Source organism: Scyliorhinus torazame, chromosome 6, assembly GCF_047496885.1.
Source record: "Scyliorhinus torazame isolate Kashiwa2021f chromosome 6, sScyTor2.1, whole genome shotgun sequence".
NCBI lineage: Eukaryota > Metazoa > Chordata > Chondrichthyes > Carcharhiniformes > Scyliorhinidae > Scyliorhinus > Scyliorhinus torazame.
The window spans coordinates 246,020,056-246,042,778 of NC_092712.1; the positions used below are offsets into that span (position 1 = coordinate 246,020,056).

Consider the following 22,723-nt stretch of genomic DNA (forward strand, 5'->3'; position numbering starts at 1 on the left):
AGTCCCAGTCTATCCAGCCTCTCCTTATAACTCGAACCATCAAGTCCCGGTAACGTCCTAGTAAATCTTTTCTGCACTCTTTCTAGTTTAATAATATCCTTTCTATAATAGGGTGACCAGACCTGCACACAGTATTCCAAGTGTGGCCGTACCAATGTCTTGTACAACTTCAACAAGACGTCCCAACTCCTGTATTCAATGTTCTGACCAATGAAACCAAGCATGCCGAATGCCTTCTTCACCACCCTGTCCACCTGCGACTCCACCTTCAAGGAGCTATGAACCTGTACTCCTAGATCTCTTTGTTCTATAACTCTCCCCAACGCCATACCATTAACTGAGTAGGTCCTGGCCTGCCAAAATGCATCACCTCACATTTATCTAAATTAAACTCCATCTGCCATTCGTCGGCCCACTGGCCTAATTGATCAAGATCCCGTTGCAATCCTAGATAACCTTCTTCACTATCCACTGTGCCACCAATCTTGGTGTCATCTGCAAACTTACTAACCATGCCTCCTAAATTCTCATCCAAATCATTAATATAAATCACAAATAACAGTGGACCCAGCACCGATCCCTGAGGCACACCACTGGTCACAGGCCTCCAGTTTGAAAAACAACCCTCTACAACCACCCTCTGTCTTCTGTCGTCCAGCCAATTTTGAATCCAATTGGCAACCTCACCCTGGATCCCGTGAGCTTTAACCTTCTGCAACAACCTACCATGCGGTACCTTGTCAAAGGCTTTGCTAAAGTCCATGTAGACAACGTCTACTGCACTGCCCTCATCTACCTTCTTGGTCACCCCTCAAAAAACTCAATCAAATTTGTGAGACATGATTTTCCACGCACAAAGCCATGCTGACTGCCCCGAATCAGTCCTTGCCTCTCTCAATGCTTGTAAATCCTGTCTCTCAGAATACCATCTAGCAACTTACCTACTACAGACGTTAGGCTCACCGGTCTGTAGTTCCCAGGCTTTTCCCTGCTGCCCTTCTTAAACAAGGGCACAACATTCGCCACTCTCCAATTTTCAGGCACCTCACCTGTGGCTGCCGATGATTCAAATATCTCTGTTAGGGGACCCGCAATTTCCTCCCTAGCCTCCCTCAACATCCTGGGATACATTTCATCAGGTCCCGGGGATTTATCTACCTTGATGCGCTTTCAGACTTCCAGCACCACCTCCTCTGTAATATGCACACTTCTCAAGACATCACTATTTATTTCCCTTAGTTTCCTAACATCCATGCCTTTCTCCACCGTGAATACCGATGAGAAATATTCATTCAGGATCTCGCCCAACTCCTGTGGCTCTGCACATAGATGTCCTTGTTGATCCTTAAGAGGCCCTACTCTGTCCCTAGTTACTCTTTTTCCCTTTATGTATCTGTAGAAGCTCTTTGGATTCTCCTTTGCATTATTTGCCAAAGCAATTTCATGTCCCCTTTTTGCCCTCCTGATTTCCCTCTTAACTCTATTTCGACAATCTATATACTCTTCAAGGGATCCACTTGATCCCAGTTGTTTATGTACGTCATATGCCTCCTTTTTTTTGACCAGAGTCTCAATATCTCGAGTCATCCAGGGTTCCCTACTTCTACCAGCCTTGCCCTTCACTCTAAAGGAAATGTGCTTACCCTGAACCCTGGTTAACACATTTTTAAAAGCCTCCCATTTACCAGCCGTCCCTTTGCCTGCCAACAGTCTCCCCCAATCTACCTCTGAAAGTTCCTGTCTGATACCATCAAAATTGGCCTTGCCCCAATTAAGAATTTTAACTCTTGGGCCAGACCTATCATTCTCCATAGCTATCTTAAAACTAATGGAGTTATGGTCACTTGTCCCAAAGTGATCCCTCACTTCTGTCACTTGCCCTTCCTTATTTCCCAAGACGAGGTCAGGTTTTGCCCCCTCTCTAGTCGGTCCAGCCACATACTGAATGAGAAATTCCTCCTGAATACACTCAACAAATTTCCCTCCATCCAAGCCCCTAATGCTATGGCTGTCGCAGTCAATGTTGGGAAAGTTAAAGTCCCCTACTATTACCACCCTATTATTCTTGCAGCTATCTGTAATCTTACATATTTGCTCCTCAATTTCCCGCTGACTATTTGGGGGCCTGTAGTACAGTCCTATCAAGGTGATCTCTCCCTTCTTATTTTTCAGTTCCACCCATATAGACTCAGTGGGCGGACCCTCATATATATCCCCTCTAAGAACTGCCGTGATGTTCTCCCTAATCAAAAACGCCACTCCCCCTCCTCTCTTACCTCCTGTTCTATCCTTTCTATAGCATCTGTACCCCGGAACATTGAGCTGCCAGTCCTGCCCCTCCCTTAGCCATGTTTCAGTCATAGCTATAATATCCCAGCCCCATGTGCCCATCCATGCCCTGAGTTCATCCGCTTTGCCCGTCAGGCCCCTTGCATTGAAATAAATGCAGTTTAATGTAGACTTTCCTTGCTCTCTGCCCTGCTTTCTCTGGTCATGCTTTACACACTCTCCCTTCCTGCCTTTTGTTTCCGTCCCCACTGACTTCCTACATCGGTTCCCATCCCCCTGCCACATTAGTTTAAACCCTCCCCAACTGCACTAGCAAACACACCCCCGAGAACATTGGTTCCGGTCCCACCCAGATGCAGACCGTCCGATTTGTACAGGTCCCACCTCCCCCAGAACCGGTCCCAATGTCCCAGGAATTTGAAACCCTCCCTCTTGCACCATCTCTCAAGCCACGTATTCAACGGGCAGCACGGTAGCATTGTGGATAGCACAATTGCTTCACAGCTCCAGGGTCCCAGGTTCGATTCCCGGCTTGGCTCACTGTCTGTGCGGAGTCTGCACATTCTCCCCGTGTGTGCGTGGGTTTCCTCCGGGTGCTCCGGTTTCCTCCCACAGTCCAAAGATGTGCGGGTTAGGTGGATTGACCATGCTAAATTGCCCATAGTGTCCAAAATTGCCCTTAGTGTTGGGTGGGGTTACTGGGTTATGGAGATTAGGTGGGGTTATTGGGTTATGGGGATAGGGTGGAGGTGTGGACCTTGGGTAGGATGCTCTTTCCAAGAGCCGGTGCAGACTCGATGGGCCGAATGGCCTCCTTCTGCACTGTAAATTCTATGTAATCTATGTAATCCTGTCATTCCTACTCTGACTACCACGTGGCACTGGTAGCAATCCTGAGATTACTACCTTTTGAGGTCCTACTTTTTAGATTAACTCCTAACTCCCTAAATTCAGCGTGTAGGACCTCATCCCGTTTTTTACCTATATCGTTGGTGCCTATATGCACCACGACAGCTGGCTGTTCACCCTCCCCCTCCAGAATGCCCTGCAGCCGCTCCGAGACATCCTTGACCCTTGCACCAGGGAGGCAACATACCAACCTGGATTCTCGTTTGCGTCCGCAGAAACGCCTGTCTATTCCCCTTACAATTGAATCCCCTATCACTATAGCTCTGCCAGTCTTTTTCCCGCCCTTCTGTGCAGCAGAGCCAGCCACGGTGCCATGAACCTGGCTGCTGCCACCTTCCCTTGGTGAGCCATCTCCCCCAACAGTTTCCAAAACGGTAAATCTGTTTTGGAGGGAGATGACCGCAGGGGATCCCTGCACTGCCTTCCTACTCTTCCTCTGTCTGTTGGTCACCCATTCCCTATCTGCCTCAGTAATTTTAATCTGCGGTGTGACCAACTCACTGAATATGCTATCCACAACTTCCTCAGCATCGCGGATGCTCCAAAGTGAGTCCATCCGCAGCTCCAGAGCCGTCAAGCGGTCTAACAGGAGCTGCAGTTGGACACACTTCTTGCAGATGAAGGAGTCAGGGACACCAGAAGGGTCCCTGACTTGCCACATCTCACAAGAGGAGCATGACACGGGTCTGAGCTCTCCTGCCATGACTTAAACCTGAAGTTAAATTTGAACTACACTACACAGCTAAGAGAAAGTCAAAGAGAGAAAAATCACTTACCAGTCACAAGCCAATCACTTACCTGCTGGCTGTGATGTAATTGCTCCCGAGACTCCCTCACAGGTCTGCTTCTCTGCACCTCCTTAAGATGAGCACCAAATTCCCTTAACTAGTTAATTAATTTACTTAATTAATTGTTTTTTTTTCTGGAAACTCAACCCCAAACTCCAAAAAAACACAGCCCTCACTCACCTCTTACCCGAACTCAGCCTTACCCAAACTCAGATACACTCTGTTTGCTTCCAGCACTCCGTCTCTAAAGGCACTTCAGCCACACCTTTTGTATCCTTCCTGACTTACAGTCAGCCAATAGGCCTGCTCCCGAAACTGATCTCCCGAAACTAACAGCTGACCTGCAAAGTAAGGAGGTTGTTAAACAGTACTTACCTCTCCCAGGCCGCAAACTTTTAAACTCTTAAATTAAAATTAATAGTTTTTTTTTAATTAAATTTATATATTTTTTTTATTTTTTCAAAGTTACTGTTAACTATCTGTTTCATAGCGCTAGATTTCTAATATAAATGCGAAAGCTAAATATAGTACTCTCCCATCTCTGGCTTAGATACCCCTCTAAATTATAATTAAGTAATTATGTTTAATTAGTTACCAATGCTTAATTTTTTTAATTTAGTGTAGATTCCCAACCAGCCACTCAGGTCACAGCTTTTCTGTGATGTCACTTCAGTTTCCACCCAACACACACAATTTGAAAAAGGTATAAAAGTAAAAATGAGTAAAAATCACTTTCTTACCTTCTGAGTGTCTTAGATGTTCTCAGGTTCTCTCCCTGAGAGAGACTGCTCCTCCTCCTCCGAACGGCTCCCGAAACTAGGCCGCGATCTTTTAAAATCTCCGCTCTGACTCGCAGCTCCTGCGCTTTTTAAATCTCCCGCGCTGTTTTCAAAGATCAGCCATGATCTCATTGAATGGAGGAGCAGGTGCGAGGGGCCAGATGGCCTACTCCTGCTCCTAGTTAATATGTTCTTCTGTAAAGTGGGAGGAAGAGTTAGGAAAGGGTATGGAGGAGGGGGTTCTGGTGTGAGGTGCTCCAGAGTGTGATCGCGCCTCCACCTCGTGTGCAAGGTTGGGGCTAATACAGCTGAAGATGGTGTGTAGAATGCACCTTACAAGGCCAAGGACGAGCCGGCTCTTTGAGGGGAAAGAAGATGTGTGTGAACGTTGCTGGGGGGGGGGGCCTGCAAGCCACAATCATATGTTTTGGTCCTTTCCAAAGCTGGAGGATTACTGGAAGGAGGTTAATCCCTAAAGTGGTGCACGTGAAACTGGACCCGGGCCTTCGGGAGGCCATATTCGGGGTGTCGGACCAGCCGGGGTTGGAAACGGGCGCAGAGGCAGATGTTGTAGCCTTCACCTCGTTGATTGCCCGAAGGCGGATCCTGTTAGGGTGGAGATCAACCTCTCCACCCTGTGCCGTGGCGGGGCGACCTGCTGGAATTCTTGACGCTTGAAAAGGACAAATTTGAACTGATGGGAAGGATGGAGGGGTTTTACAATTCATGGGCATTATTCATTATGCACTTTCAAGAATTGGATCACATCGAACATTAGGGGGTTGGGGGCTGGGAGGGTTGGGGGGGTGAGGGACTGTATGTGTTAATTATGGATGATTCCTGAATCCTTTTTGTCATTTGTTTCTGTTAACATGCGGGCTAATGTCTGGGGTTTGGTGGGAGGATGGGATTGTTGTTATTGATATGGGGATTGACATTACATTCGTTACTGATTATAGTATATTGTTGGGTGTAAATTTGAGAGAAAATGTGAAAAGGGAGGAGAATAAAAAATATATATATATTTTTTTAAAACCTTCCTGATTACCTGCTGCACCTGCGTGCTAGCTTCTTGTGCACAAGCACCCAGAGGAAACCCACGCAAACACTGGGAGAACATGCGGACTCTGCACAGACAGTGAACCAAGCCGGGTATCGAACCCGGGTCCCTGGCAATGTGAAGCAACAGTGCTAACCACAGTGCTACCATGCCGCGCAATACAATGGATTCTAGAAAGTCTCCTCTGAAAAACTTGCAAAACCTTATGGACAGTTACTGTTGAGATGACAGTTGCTGCCTACCAATACGATGATACCATTGGATTTTTTATTTGCACTGTAACATGGTTAATGGCTATTATTTTAGAGCCCTGCAACAAAATTATCATGTCTGTGTTCATTGTTATTAAAATTAAACATGTTTTCTTTGTCATTAGGAGTCTATTATTGGTGTAGCTGGGGAGGATGAATATGTCAGACTGTATGATACAAACTCAGAAATGTGTATTTCTGAGTTCAAGGCTCATGACATCAGGTACAGCATGAATTCTTTCAGACTTGAATTCATTGGTCTTATTTATTTGTGTTTGAATTGAGCATACCCTTTCTAACCATTGTCAAATTCAAGCTCAATGTCTCAAAACAAGATTTCTGATTATTTCTTCATAGCCTTCAAATTCACAAAGCTAAATCGCTGGCTTTGAAAGCAGTCCAAGGCAGGCCAGCAGCACAGTTCAATTCCCGTACCAGCCTCCCCAAACAGGCGCCGGAATGTGGCGACTAGGGGCTTTTCACAGTAACTTCATTTGCCTACTTGTGACAATAAACAATTTTCATTTCATTCCACGTCTCCTGTCCATCTCTTTGTCGTTATCGTCTGCGCTGGGAAATTCTACCTGTTTACAAACATTTAAAACGCAATGTCCCTGAAGTAAATGACAAAGGGGAGTCCAAAGAGTTCAGAAGAAAGACGTTTATTCAGCATAACAGCAGTAGTTGCACAGGACCCAGTTACACATCTCAAGATCTTCACTCCTTTCTGTCAGCTGCTAAATTGCTCCTCAGTGTGCAAAGGCTGGTGGAGTCACAGGGATAGGTTGGGAGATTGGGCATAGGTAGAGTGCTCTTTCGAAGATCTTTTGATGAGCAGATTGGCCTCCTTCTGCGCTGTAGGGATTATATGATTCTATGATCCCAAAGGCTTCCGAGCCAAAGGAATTTTTTGTATTGTTGCTCTTTAGGCAAATATCACAACCAATTTTGTATACCACAAGGTCAAAGTACAAATGCATTTTTTTGGTAGTTTGTTGATTGGCAAGAACACTGTTATGACACTCTGGGCGAGTGCGTGGTCAATTCCAGCTCCACAAGCCCTGGAGTCTCAACATAAGTAAATTAACTAATAATTCATATAACGTTTCTGAGATTTTTGGCCCTTGACTGCTTCAATGACTTACCGTCCCACCCTCCATCCAAACACACACACACTCACACAGGGAAGGGAAGGGGTAAAAATAAGTGAGATGGAAGGTTTAGATGTTGAAGTTGCTTTTACAGCTGACTGTCCTTCCAGGACACGGAAATATTAAAAAACCATCGGTTGAATTGCTAACGAGGATCTTCTGGCTGAAACATTCAGTCTAAATCCCCAGACTATGGTGGGATCCCCTCTGGGGATTCATTTTAACTTTTATTAACCTGGGCCTCCACTTGGAATTATCCACCTCAGGCCTGTTTACTTTTGACTTGTTTCCAACTTCACCAGAATGACCAATAGCCTTTCCAAGAAAAGAACAAAGTTCTCCCCGCAAGAAGTTCTCCCCGCAAGATTGCAAGAAGGGTTGTTTACCAGCTGACCCTGCTTTCAGCTAGTGGCTGGATTGGATCCTTAAAATTCCTTTTCTTCCCACAAACCCAGCTCTCAGCTTGTATCTTACTCTTACTTGGTGTCCTGTCTCACTCTAGCTTGGCTGAGGAGAGAACAGAGCCTCCAACTGGGTGTTTGAGAGAGGTTTACCCTTTCAGGAGGAGAGAAATTCACAGCTACCTCCAGCTCTGGATTCAAAACGAAACTAAAACGGGAAAAACAGTTTGCGAGAGTAAGGAACATTTCAGAACAGTCAGCACCAATCAGCTTCGAGGATCAGCTCAGAGCCCGGCAATCAAAACTGCTCATTGGCTGCCAACCAGGTCCATCAAGATCACTGACCAAACAGTACATCCTGCTGGAGGGATCCTGGAATTAGATTAAAAGTGATGTCCATCTTAAATGCATAGGTCCCGTTAAGTGTTCAGGTACAAAAATTTAAAACCAAAAGAACAAAATTAGCAGGAGGATCCTTACAACACCAGGACAACTCCCTGCACTTCTGCAAATATTGTTATGGATCTGTTAACTTCCAGAACAGAGAGGTCTTCAGTTTAATGAAGTACAATGTGGCACTCCCTCCGTCCTACATTTACGTATTAGCCTATATTATGTACTAATGTTCTGGAATGGAATTGAACTCTCAACCTTCAGATTCCAGTCAAAGATTGTCATCGAATTACCTAATCTGGCACTTAAAAGCCTGTCCACAGTGGGAGTAGAGGACACAATCTCAGACTAAAGGGACAATCCCTTAAAACAGTGATGAGGAATTTCTGCAGCCAGAGGGTGGTGAATCTGTGGAACTCTTTGCCGCAGAAGGTTGTGGAGGCCAAATCATTGAATGTCTTTAAAACAGAGATAGATAGGTTTTTGATCAATAAGGTGATCAGGGGTTTTGGGGAGAAGGCGAATGGGGTTGAGAAAAATATCAGCCATGATTGAATGGTGGAGCAGACTCAATGGGCTGACTGGCCTAATTCTGCTCTTATGTCTTGTGGTCTTATGGAGTACTCCTTTGGAGGGGGGGATGCCGTCCAGTCTCCTGGGTTATGACTTTTGATAACGTTGACAGGTAGGGGGAAATCCGCTTTGCAAAGGAGTACAATGCTATCCTATTAAATCTGAACAGCAGTGTAAATATCTCTTATTTCCACTCGATCTTCTATTTGGTTACTATTAGAAATGAGTCTTTCAAATTACTAACAAATAACTTCAATTCTTTCTTTTCAGGGTGAAAGTGATGCATTTCTTCCAAGTGGCACAGTATCATATTCTTGCCACAGCATCCAATGATGGTTACATTAAACTATGGCAGATAGATATTAAAAAGGTAAGCAATCATGAATGTTCAATATGAGCCCTTGGAAAAGATGGAGGCAATACCAGGTTTAATTGAAATGAATTTAAAATTCCTGTTTTAATGTTCTGATTTTAGGCAGTTCTTGTGATTTTAAGAAAGTTACAATTGAGAAAAATCTTTGAACCCATCTAAATTCATCCCCTTACTATTGTACTCCCGATCACTGTGGCCCTGCCATTCCTCTTCCTCCCCTCTTTTGCAGCAGAGCCACCTGTGGTGCCATGGACTTGGTTTGCAGTGCTATCCCCTGAGAAGTCAAAACAATCACTGGCACTGGAAAAAAAAGTAATGGGAATTCAATTGGTACTTAAGGCTGATAAGTCCCACAAGAACACACAGGGTGCAGGAGAAGACCACGTATCTTTATGCCTGCTCTGCCATTCTGATCTTGGGTTAAACTCCGTTTTCATGCTGTGCCACATATCCCTCAATTCCCTGAGAAACCAAAAATCTGTTCATCCCAGCCTTGAATGTATTCAACCGTATAACATCCACAACTCTCTGGGTTGGAGAATTCCAAAGATTCAGAACCTTTAAGTGAAGTAATTTCTCCTTATCTTAGATCCTGAGACTGTCCCTCTGTGTTTTAGATTCCCCCACCAGCAGAAACTATATCTTAGGATCCATGCTATCACCCCTTTAGAATCTTGTATGTTTCAGTGTGATCACCTCTAGTTTTTCTGAATTACAGAGAATGTAAGCTCAATTTACTTTCCTTCTCGTCAGATGATAGGCCCCTCATGCCAGGGACCAATTTTAGTGAACTTTCATTGTATTACCTCCTATGCAATTATATCCTTGAGACCAAAAATGTGGAGTGTAGCCATCTGGGATGGCCACTTCCAGAATACAAAATGGACGCTCGCAAAGCATGTAGGGAACTGTGGACAATGTTAGGAAAACAAGCAGGCACAGAGCCTGTATGCATATTGGAGAGACCGCTCCCAGACGGAGCTGAAACTGTAGATCTATTAACATATTGATGGCCCATCTCTGGGAACAAAGGAAAGACACTCAAGCAACCGATACTGCTCCAGACATCCTGGCGCCAGTTCCCCAAACCGAAAGCACAAACAAGGCCAGGCCAACGGCCACCAAAGGCATGCCCAGCCATCAGGGCACCCACCCTTTTATTGGTCAAGATCAATACCAGTAATCAAGAAGCAGCCCAATTAATTGGGGCCAAGTTTAAGGCCCGCCTAAAAGCGTGCGAAGCCCCTCCGGGTATAAGAAGAAACCCCCAAGACAGAATCGCTCTCTTGGACTTGGCTCTCAAAGCGGAGAGACCCGTCCACCAGCTGCACCAGAAGCAAGTAAGTTCAAGGTCAACGCTCGCTACCAGACGGACGACCATCGCTGTTCTCCTGTACCACTTCGAACCCAACAACCTCAGATCCAAACAACGGCCATTGTTCCTCTGACTGAGTGGGCACCCGAAGCTAAGTATAGGCGTTAGCGTTAGAGATAGTTTAGTTTGTAGTACTTTGTGCATGTGTAGATTTTGCTGTGTGTGTAAATAAATAGGTATTGACTTTGAACTGACTAACTGGTGTATTGGCTCTTTGATCAGTATTCGGCTTTGAACCTTGTGGCGGTATCGAAAGATACCTGGCGACTCTAAAGTAAACATAATTAGGATTAAGGAAGGCGACCATATTGACTGCCATATTCATAACCAGAGAAACAGAGCAAAAGGAGAAACACTACTTCAGACGTGTTTGTATCAAAGCCCTGTACAATTGTAGCCAGACTTTTTATTTCTGCACTCCAATCCCCTTGCAATAAAGACCCCTGAACCTGATGGGCGGCACCCGAGTGATGAGACTATGTAGTTGCAGAGATAGTAGTGCATTGGTTACAATCTTCCATGATTTCATAGATTCTGGAAACATAGAAAGTAGGAGCAGGAATAGGCCATTCAGCCCTTCAAGCCTGCCCCGCCATTCGTTTTGATTATGCCTGATCATCCAACTCAGTAAACAGTTCCCTCTTTTCCTCCATATCCTTTGATCCCTTTAACCCCTAGTAGAACATAGAACAATACAGCGCAGTACAGGCCCTTCGGCCCACGATGTTGCACCGAAACAAAAGCCATCTAACCTACACTATACCATTATCATCCATATGTTTATCCAATAAACTTTTAAATGCCCTCAATGTTGGTGAGTTCACTACTATAGCAGGTAGGGCATTCCACGGCCTCACTACTCTTTGCGTAAAGAACCTACCCCTGACCTCTGTCCTATATCTATTACCCCTCAGTTTAAGGCTATGTCCCCTCGTGCTAGCCATTTCCATCCGCGGGAGAAGGCTCTCACTGTCCATCCTATCTAACCCTCTGATCATTTTGTATGCCTCTATTAAGTCTCCTCTTAACCTTCTTCTCTCTAACGAAAACAACCTCAAGTCCATCAGCCTTTCCTCATAATATTTTCCCTCCATACCAGGCAACATCCTGGTAAATCTCCTCTGCACCCGTTTCAAAGCCTCCACGTCCTTCCTATAATGCGGTGACCAGAACTGTACGCAATACTCCAAATGCGGCCGTACCAGAGTTCTGTACAGCTGCAACATGACCTCCTGACTCCGGAACTCAATCCCTCTACCAATAAAGGCCAACACTCCATAGGCCTTCTTCACCACCCTATCAACCTGGGTGGCAACTTTCAGGGATCTATGTACATGGACACCTAGATCCCTCTGCTCATCCACACTTTCAAGAACTTTTCCATTAGCCAAATATTCCACATTCCTGTTTTTCCTTCCAAAGTGCATCACCTCACACTTCTCTACATTAAACTCCATTTGCCACCTCTCAGCCCAGCACAGCAGCTTATCTATATCCCTCTGTAACCTGCTACTTCCTTCCACACTATCGACAACACCACCGACTTTAGTATCGTCTGCAAATTTACTCACCCACCCTTCTGCGCCTTCCTCTAGGTCATTGATAAAAATGACAAACAGCAACGGCCCCAGAACAGATCCTTGTGGTACTCCACTTGTGACAGAACTCCATTCTGAACATTTCCCATCAACCACCACCCTCTGTCTTCTTTCAGCTAGCCAATTTCTGATCCACATCTCTAAATCACCCTCAATCCCCAGCCTCCGTATTTTCTGCAATAGCCTACCGTGGGGAACCTTATCAAACGCTTTGCTGAAATCCATATACACCACATCAACTGCTCTACCCTCGTCTACCTGTTCAGTCACCTTCTCAAAGAACTCGATAAGGTTTGTGAGGCATGACCTACCCTTCACAAAGCCATGCTGACTATCCCTGATCATATTATTCCTATCTAGGTGATTATAAATCTTGTCTCTTATAATCCCCTCCAAGACTTTACCCACAACAGACGTGAGGCTCACCGGTCTATAGTTGCCTGGGTTGTCTCTACTCCCCTTTTTGAACAAAGGGACCACATTTGCTAACCTCCAGTCCTCTGGCACTATTCCTGTAGCCAATGATGACATAAAAATCAAAGCCAATGGTCCAGCAATCTCTTCCCTGGCCTCCCAGAGAATCCTAGGATAAATCCCATCAGGTCCCGGGGACTTATCTATTTTCAGCCTGTCCAGAATTGCCAACACCTCTTCCCTACGTACCTCAATGCCATCTAATCTATTTACCTGGAGCTCAGCATTCTCCTCCACAACAATATCTTTTTCCTGAGTGAATACTGACGAAAAATATTCATTTAGTATCTCGCCTATCTCTTCAGACTCTACACACAACTTCCCATCCCTGTCCTTGACTGGTCCTACTCTGTCCCTAGTCATTCGCTTATTCCTGACATACCTATAGAAAGCTTTTGGGTTTTCCTTGATCCTTCCTGCCAAATACTTCTCATGTCCCCTCCTTGCTCGTCTTAGCTCTCTCTTTAGATCCTTCCTCGCTACCTTGTAACTATCCATCGCCCCAACTGAAACTTCACACCTCATCTTCACATAGGCCTCCTTCTTCCTCTTAACAAGAGATTCCACTTCTTTGGTAAACCACGGTTCCCTCGCTCGGCACCTTCCTCCCTGCCTGACCGGTACATACTTATCAAGAACACGCAGTAACTGATCCTTGAACAAGCTCCACTTATCCAGTGTGTCCAAAACTTGCAGCCTACTTCTCCACCTTATCCCCCCCAAGTCGCGTCTAATGGCATCATAATTTCCCTTCCCCCAGCTATAACTCTTGCCCTGCGGTGTATACTTATCCCTTTCTATCCTTAACATAAACGTCACCGAATTGTGGTCACTGTCCCCAAAGTGCTCACCTACCTCCAAATCCAACACCTGGCCTGGTTCATTACCCAAAACCAAATCCAATGTGGCCTCGCCTCTTGTTGGCCTGTCAACAAACTGTCAGGAAACCCTCCTGCACACACTGTACAAAAAACGACCCATCTAATGTACTCGAACTATATCTTTTCCAGTCAATTTTCCAGTTTGTGGGCAGCACGGTAGCACAAGTGATTAGCACTGTGGCTTCACAGCGCCAGGGTCCCAGGTTCGATTCCCCGCTGGGTCACTGTCTGTGCGGAGTTTGCACGTTCTCCCCGTGTCCGCGTGGGTTTCCTCCGGGTGCTCCGGTTTCCTCCCACAGTCCAAAGACGTGCAGGTTAGGTGGATTGGCCATGCTAAATTACCCGTAGTGTCCATAAGGGTTGGGAGGGGTTATTGGGTGGAAGTGAGGGATTAATGTGGGTCGGTGCAGACTCGATGGGCCGAATGGCCTCCTTCTGCACTGTATGTTCTATGTAATCTATGTATGTAATATTTGGAAAGTTAAAGTCTCCAATAATAACTACCCTATTACTTTTGCTCTTATCCAGGATCATCCTCGCCATCCTTTCCTCTACATCCCTCGAACTATTTGGAGGCCTATAGAAAACTCCCAACAGGGTGACCTCTCCTTTCCTGTTTCTAACCTCAGCCCATACTACCTCGGAAGATGAGTCCCCATCTAGCATCCTCTCCGCCACCGTAATACTGCTCTTGACTAGCAGCGCCACACCTCCCCCTCTTTTGCCTCCTTCTCTGAGCTTACTAAAACACCTAAACCCCGGAACCTGCAACATCCATTCCTGTCCCTGCTCTATCCACGTCTCCGAAATGGCCACAACATCGAAGTCCCAGGTACCAACCCATGCTGCCAGTTCCCCTACCTTATTTTGTATACTCCTGGCATTGAAGTAGACACACTTCAAACCACCTACCTGAACACTGGCCCCCTCCTGCGACGTCAAATCTGAGCTCCTGACCTCTCCTCTCATTCTCCCTTACCCTAAAACTACAATCCAGGTTCCCATACCCCTGCTGCATTAGTTTATATAACAATGAAGTTACTGTGAAAAGTCTCTAGTCGCCACATTGCGGCACCTGTTTGGGTACACAGAGGGAGAATTCAGAATGTCCAATTCACCTAACATCACATCTAACATGTTATATCTAACTCCTTCTTGAAAACATATAATGTTTTGGCTTCGACTGCTTTCTCTGGTAGTGAATTCCACAGGCTCACCACTCTCTGGGTAAAGAGAATTCTCCTCCTCATAGTCGTTGGTGGGTGGCACAGTAGCACAGTGGGTAGCACTTGCTTCACAGCTCCAGGGTCCCAGGTTCATAGATTTCATAGAATTTACAGTGCAGAAGGAGGCCATTCGGCCCATCGAGTCTGCACCGGCTCTTGGAAAGAGCACCCTACCCAAGGTCAACACCGCCACCCTATCCCCATAACCCAGTAACCCCACGGGCAATTTTGGACACTAAGGGCAATTTATCATGGCCAATCCACCTAACCCGCACATCTTTGGACTGTGGGAGGAAACCGGAGCACCCGGAGGAAACCCACGCACACACGGGGAGGATGTGCAGACTCCGCACAGACAGTGACCCAAGCCAGAATCGAACCTGGGACCCTGGAGCTGTGAAGCAATTGTGCTATCCACAAGGCTACCGTGCTGTTCGATTCCCGGCTTGGGTCACTGTCTGTGTGTGGAGTCTGCACGTTCTCCCTGTGAGTGCGTGGGTTTCCTCCGGGTGCTCCAGTTTCCTCCCACAAGTCCCGAAAGATGTGATGTTCGGTGAATTGGACATTCTGAATTCTCCCTCTGTGTACCCAAACAGGTGCCGCAATGTGGCGACTAGAGACTTTTCACAGTAACTTCATTGCAGTGTTAATGTAAGCCTACTTGTGACAGCAAAGATTATTTTTAAAAATAAATTAAATAGTTCACCTCATATGCTCAGACTGTGGCCCTGGTTCTGCACTCCCCCGCCACCGGGGACACTCCTCCTGCATGTGCTCTCTAGTGCTGTTAAAACATTATAGGTTTCTCTGATATTTCCCCTTATTCTGTTGAACTCAAGCGAATATCATCCTAACTGACTCAATCTCTCCTCGTACATCAGTCCTGCGATCCCAGGAATCAGACTGCTAAAGCTTTGCTGCGCTCCCTCTATATCAAGAACATCCTTTTTCAGATAAGGGGACCAAACCTGCACACACTATTCAAGGTGTGGTCTCACCAGGGCTCTGTATAATTGCAGCAAGACATCCCTGATCCTGTACTCAAATCCTCTCGTTATGAAGGCCAACACACCACTACCGCTTGCTGTACTTGTAAGTTTACTTTTTTAAAAAACAAATTCAGAGTACCCAATTCTTTTTTTCCAATTAAGGGGCAATTTAGCGTGGCCAATCCACCTTTCCAGCAAATTTTTGGTTGTGGAGGTGAGACCCACACAGACCCGGGGGAAATGTGCAAACTCAACACTGACAGTGGCCCAGGCCGGGGTTGAGCCTGGGTCCTCAGCGCCATGAGGTAGCAGTGCTAACCACTTTGCCAACATGCTGCTTCCTGTATGCTTCCTATCAGCGATTATTGTACAAGGACACCCAGGTCTCGTTGCACATTCCCCTCTCTGTCTTATAGTCATTCAGATAATCTGCCTTTCTGTTTTGCGACTAAAGTAGATAACCTCACATTTATCCACATTATACTGTTGTCGCCCTCTATTGGCTTCAACTGACGAAACGGATAAATCGTCGTACTCTGGATTACACTCAATGCAAACTATTCAATACAACTTTATTTAACTCAATAAGGCTTCAGTGATACGCTTATTTGAACAGTTACATACGTTTCAAGACTCACAACTTGAATTCAAAATACTACCCGATAGCGAGAACTGGCTAAGCCCGCTCTAGAGGGTTTTTTATTCTTCTGAGTTTCCAAATTCCAGGTCTCTTCTCCATGAATGTTGATCCCCAGGGTTATCGCTGTTGAAAAATCGGAAGCTTCTACTTTTTATAAGATGTAGTTCTGTAAACATTACCACGTCGGCATCAGTTGCCCTTGAAGAGTCTTGTTTTCACTGGTTCAGCAGTGTTATTAGTGAAGGGTTCAGATATACAAGTTGCTGTTCTTCCTTTTCCCACAAAACTCATTTTGCTGAGCTGCAGCTTTTCACAACCAAGTCTGTGAGCCTCTTTTACCATCATGCCTCACGGCACAATATTCACAATTTCTCTGCCTCAGCAATACTACATCTGCCATGCATTTCCCTACCCACTCAACTTGTCCAAAACACTGAAGCTTCTCTACATCCCCCTCCCAGCTCCCCCTCCCACCAGCTTTGAGTCATCTGAAAATTTGGAGATATATTTATGGAATCTCTAGTGTAGAAGGAGACCTTTCAGCCCATCGAGTCTACACCAACTCTCTGAAAGAGCACCCTACCTAGGCCCACAATCCGTCCCATCCCCTTAATTCCATCTAACCTTTTGAACACTAAGTAGGATTAAGCATGGCCAATCCACCTAACCTGCACATCTTTGGACAGTGGAAGGAAACCGGAGAACCCAGAGGAAATCTCTGCAGATACAGGGAGGAAGTGCAAACTCCATATAGTCACCCAAGGCCGGAATTGATCCCTGGTGCTGTGAGGCAGCTTTGCCACCAGGTCACCCACGTTTCACGCAACATATTTCTCAGTTCGAGTAAAACCCTAACTCCAACCCTGATTACATTCAATTTTGTATTGCTGTAAGCTGTGCAAAACCTTACTTCACTGGGTTTATGCCATATAGTTGCATTTGTCTTGTTTTTACAGCACTAGGTGCCATAAAGTAGGTATGTTTAAAGGTCCAGCCACTTTGATAGACCAGGGAAAAGGTAAGTATGCAGGTAAGAAAGTAAACAAATTGCTTGCCTTCATTAGACGGGGCATCGAATATAAAAACTGGCAAGTCATGCTACAGTTGTATAGAATCTTGGTAAGGCTGCACTTGGAATATTGCGCACAATTCTGGTTGCCAGACAACCAGAAGGATTTGGAGGCTTTTGAGAGGGTGCAGAGGAGGTTTGCCAGGGTGTTAGCTATGCGGAGAGGCTGAATAAACTTGGACTATTTTCATTAGGGGCTGCACGGTGGCTAGCGCTGCTGCCTCACAGCTCCAGGGCCCCGAGTGACTGTCTGTGTGGAGTTTGCACTTTCTCCCCGTGTCTGCGTGGGTTTCCTCCGGGTGCTCCAATTTCTTCCCACAGTGCAAAGATGTGCAGGTTAGGTGAATTGGCCATGCTAAATTGCCCCTTGGTGTACAAAAGGTTAAGTGGGGTTACTGGGGTACAGGAATCGGGTGGAGGCGTGGGCTTAAGTAGGGTGCTCTTTCCAAGAGCCGGTGCAGACTTGGTGGGCCGAATGGCCTCCTTCTGATTCTAATTCTATGATTACAACGGCGGAGGTTGTGGGGGTGACCTGATAGAGGTCTACATGTTTATGAAGGGCATGGATTGAGTGGATGCGCAGGCACTCTTTCCCACGGTAGAGGGGTCAATCACCAGCAGGCATAGGTTTAAGCTCCGTGGGACAATCATAGAAGCTTTTTATCATAGAATTTACAGTGCAGAAGGAGGCCGTTTGGCCCATCGAGTCTGCACCAGCTCTTAGAAAGAGCACCCTACCCAAGGTCAACACCTACACCCTATCCCCATAACCCAGTAACCCCACCCAACACTAAGGGCAATTTTGGACACTAAGGGCAATTTATCATGGCCAATCCACCTAACCTGCACATCTTTGGACTGTGGGAGGAAACCGAAACACCCGGAGGAAACCCACGCACACACGGGGAGGATGTGCAGACTCCGCACAGGCAGTGACCCAAGCCGGAATCGAACCTGGGACCCTGGAACTGTGAAGCAATTGTGCGATCCACAATGCTTAGAGGGGACGTGCGAGGCAGGTTTTTTTACAGAGTGGTGACTGCATGGAACGCGTTGCCAGGGGAGGTAATGGAAGCAGACACATTAACGGCGTTCAAAAGACATCTCGACAAATACATGGATAGGATGGATCTAGAGGGATACAGCATAAGGAATGCTGAGGGTTTTGACCAAGGGTGGTATTTTTTTTGAAAAAATTTTTATTAAGGCATTTATGATTTTATAACAAACAATACAAATACAAATGCACACATAGTTAAGTGCGTAACACATCCCTCCATCTCCCCTTGTACCTGCCTACTCTAAACACAAAATCCCTTATCTGCAGATATCAAAACCCATTCCCTCCCGGCAATTCAAACTCCTCCTCCAAATCCTCTAAACATGGAAAGCTCTCATAAATAAATAGCCCCAGCCTCTCAATCCCTGCTCTCTGCCACCTCCGATCCCCCCCCCCCCCAATCCAGCCCCCATCTCCCTCCACTCCCATATGTTTCCGCCACTGCCCCCAGACTCTCACCGCCCAGTAGTAATTACTAAAGTTTGGCAGCGCCAGCCCCCCCCCCGCCCCCACCTCGGCTTCGCTCCAGCAGCACTTTCTTTGCTCTCGGGGTTTTACCCGCCCTCACAAAACATAGAGATCACCCTATTCACCCGCTTAAAGGCCTTTGGTATGAAAATAGGGAGGCACTGGAAAACAAACAGAAACCTCGGGAGAACTGTCATTTTTACGGTCTGTACCCTCCCCGCCAGTGACAGCGGGAGCATTTTCCCACCTCCGAAAGTCCTCCTTCATTTGCTCAACTAGCCGGGTCAAATTTCATTTATGTAACTGCTCCCATCCCCGTGCCACCTAAATTCCCAAATAACGGAAGCTCCTTCCCACCACTTTAAACGGCAGCTCCCCCAGTCTCCTCTCCTGCCCCCTCGCCTGGATCACAAAAACCTCACGTTTACCCATATTCAATTTGTACCCCGAGAACCGGCCAAATTCCCCGTAGATCCGCATAATCACCCCCATCCCCCCTAACGGGTCAGAAATGTATAGGAGTCGGTCGTCTGCATACAATGAGACCCTGTGTTCCATCCCCCCCGGACCAGCCCCTTCTAGTCCTTTGATGCTCTCAGCGCCATTGCTAACGGCTCTGGCCAAGGCAAACAACAGTGGGGAGAGAGGACATCCTTGCCTTGTCCCTCAGTGCAATTTAAAGTAGTCCAACCTCAGTCGATTCGTCCGCACACTTGCCACCAGTGCCTGGTATAGCAACCAAACCCAGTCAATAAAGCGCTGTCCAAACCCAAACCGTCCCAGGACCTCCCACAGATAATTCCATTCCACCTGGTCGAAGGCCTTTTCCGCGTCCATAGCGACCACTACCTCCGCCTCCCTCCCCTCGGAGGGCATCATGATCACATTTAGGAGCTTTCTAACGTTTGCTGTTGGCTGCCTGCCTTTAACAAACCCCGTCTGGTCTTCCCCCTATAACCTCCGGAACACAGTCCTCTATCCTTGAAGGTAAATTTTGGCCAGCAATTTGGCATTGACATTCAGAAGGGAGATTGGTCTGTCTGACCCACGTTGCTCTGGGTCCTTCTCCCGCTTCACTTTCGATGATATCGAAGCCTGCGACATTGTTGGGAGAAGGACACCTCGCTCTCTAGCCTCATTAAATGCCCTCACCAGCAGCGGGCCCAGTATCTCAGAGAACCTCTTGTAGAATTCCACTGCGTAGCCGTCCGGTCCCGGGGCCTTACCCGACTGCATGGCCTCCAATCCCTCTACTACTTCCACAATTCCGATCGGGGCTCCCAACCCCTCCTCTAACCCTTCCTCCACCATCGGAAACTCCAATCCTTCCAAAAACTGCCTCGGCCGCTCTATCCCAGCTGGGGGTTCCGACTCATACAGCCGACTGTAAAACTGCTTAAACACCCCATTCATCCATGCTGGGTCCCAAGACCGTATTCCCTCCTCCGTCCTTCACTCTTCCTATCTCCCTGGCTACCTCCCTCTTCCTTAGCTGGTGTGCTGACATCCTACTGGCCTTCTCACCATACTCGTATATCGCCCCCCCTCACCTTCCTTCACTGTCCCGCCTTTCCTGTAGATAGCAGACCAAACTCCATCTGCAGCTTCTGCCGCTCCTTCAACAACCCCGCCTCCAGGGCTTTAGAATACCTACATAGAACATAGAACGATACAGCGCAGTACAGGCCCTTCAGCCCACGATGTTGCACCGAAACAAAAAGCTATCTAACCTACACTATGCCATTATCATCCATATGCTTATCCAATAAACTTTTAAATGCCCTCAATGTTGGCGAGTTCACTACTGTTGCAGGTAGGGCATTCCACGGCCTCACCACTCTTTGCGTAAAGAACCTACCTCTGACCTCTGTCCTATATCTATTACCCCTCAGTTTAAAGCTATGTGTCCCCTCGTGCTAGCCATTTCCATCCGCGGGAGAAGACTCTCACTGTCCACCCTATCTAACCCCCGCTCATTTTGTATGCCTCTATTAAGTCTCCTCTTAACCTTGTTCTCTCCAACGAAAACAACCTCAAGTCCATCAGCCTTTCCTCATAAGATTTTCCCTCCATACCAGGCAACATCCTGGTAAATCTCCTCTGCATCCGCACCAAAGCCTCCACGTCCTTCCTATAATGCGGTGACCAGAACTGTACGCAATACTCCAAATGCGGCCGTACCAGAGTTTTGTACAGCTGCAACATGACCTCATGACTCCGGAACTCAATCCCTCTACCAATAAAGGCCAACACTCCATAGGCCTTCTTCACAACCCTATCAACCTGGGTGGCAACTTTCAGGGATCTATGTACATGGTCACCTAGATCCCTCTGCTCATCCACACTTCCAAGAACTGTACCATTAATGGTACAGTTGGACTACTTTAAATTCCGCATTCCTGTTATTCCTTCCAAAGTGAATCACCTCACACTTCTCTACATTAAACTCCGTTTGCCACCTCTCAGCCCAGCTCTGCAGCTTATCTATGTCCCTCTGTAACCTGCTACATCCTTCCGCACTGTCGACAACACCACCGACTTTAGTGTCGTCCGCAAATTTACTCACCCACTCTTCTGCGCCCTCCTCTAGGTCATTGATAAAAATGACAAACAGCAACGGCCCCAGAACAGATCCTTGTGGTACGCCACTTGTAACTGATCTCCATTCTGAACATTTCCCATCAACCACCACCCTCTGTCTTCTTTCAGCTAGCCAATTTCTGATCCACATCTCTAAATCCCCCTCAATCCCCAGCCTCCGTATTTTCTGCAATAGCCTACCGTGGGGAACCTTATCAAACGCTTTGCTGAAATCCATATACACCACATCAACTGCTCTACCCTCGTCTACCTGTTCAGTCACCTTCTCAAAGAACTCAATAAGGATTGTGAGGCATGACCTACCCTTCACAAAGCCATGTTGACTATCCCTGATCATATTATTCCTATCTAGATGATTATAAATCATGTCTCTTATAATCCCCTCCAAGACTTTACCCACAACAGACGTGAGGCTCACCGGTCTATAGTTGCCTGGGTTGTCTCTACTCCCCTTTTTGAACAAAGGGACCACATTTGCTAACCTCCAGTCCTCTGGCACTATTCCTGTAGCCAATGATGACATAAAAACCAAAGCCAAAGGCCCAGCAATCTCTTCCCTGGGTTCCAGAGAATCCTAGGATAAATCCCATCAGGCCCCGGGGACTAATCTATTTTCAGCCTGTCCAGAATTGCCAACACCTCTTCCCTACGTACCTCAATGCCATCTATTCTAATAGCCTGGGTCTCAGCATTCTCCTCCACAACATTATCATTTTCCTGAGTGAATACTGACAAAAAATATTCATTTAGTATCTCGCCTATCTCTTCAGACTCCACACACAACTTCCCATCCCTGTCCTTGACTGGCCCTACTCTTACCCTAGTCATTCGCTTATTCCTGACATACCTATAGAAAGCTTTTGGGTTTTCCTTGATCCTACCTGCCAAATACTTCTCATGTCCCCTCCTTGCTCGTCTTAGCTCTCTCTTTAGATCCTTCCTCGCTACCTTGTAACTATCCATCGCCCAAACTAAAACTTCACACCTCATCTTCACATCGGCCTCCTTCTTCCTCTTAACACTTCTTTGGTAAACCACGGTTCCCTCGCTCGATGCCTTCCTCCCTGCCTGACCGGTACGTACTTATCACCTACTATCCACCTGGAGTATTTCCCTCACCAGCTCCACCTTCTCCCTATAAGCCTGTATCCAAATTAGCTCTCCCCCGCCCCCCCTTCAAACGCTTCCCATACCTTTGCTGCCGAAACTTCCCCTGTATCTTTTATCTCCAAATAATTCTGGATGGCCTCTCTCATCCGCCCGCTCATCTGCTAAGAGTCCTACATCCAATCACCATTGCGGGCGCTGACCCCCCTCCTTGCTCACCCGTAGATCCACCCAATGTGGGGCATGATGCGACACAACAATCGGCGAA

The 22,723-nt window shown here is 46.7% G+C and overlaps 1 protein-coding gene across 1 annotated transcript in view; it reads left to right on the plus strand.

Annotated features, from left to right (window-relative positions):
• Positions 1-22,723, plus strand: part of pak1ip1 (PAK1 interacting protein 1) — a 149,005-nt gene that overhangs the window by 121,329 nt on the left and 4,953 nt on the right. Inside the window, exons 7-8 of the mRNA XM_072509556.1 lie at positions 6,202-6,299; positions 8,865-8,964. Coding sequence (XP_072365657.1) covers positions 6,202-6,299; positions 8,865-8,964 — 198 coding nt within the window. The remainder of the gene's footprint in view (positions 1-6,201; positions 6,300-8,864; positions 8,965-22,723) is intronic.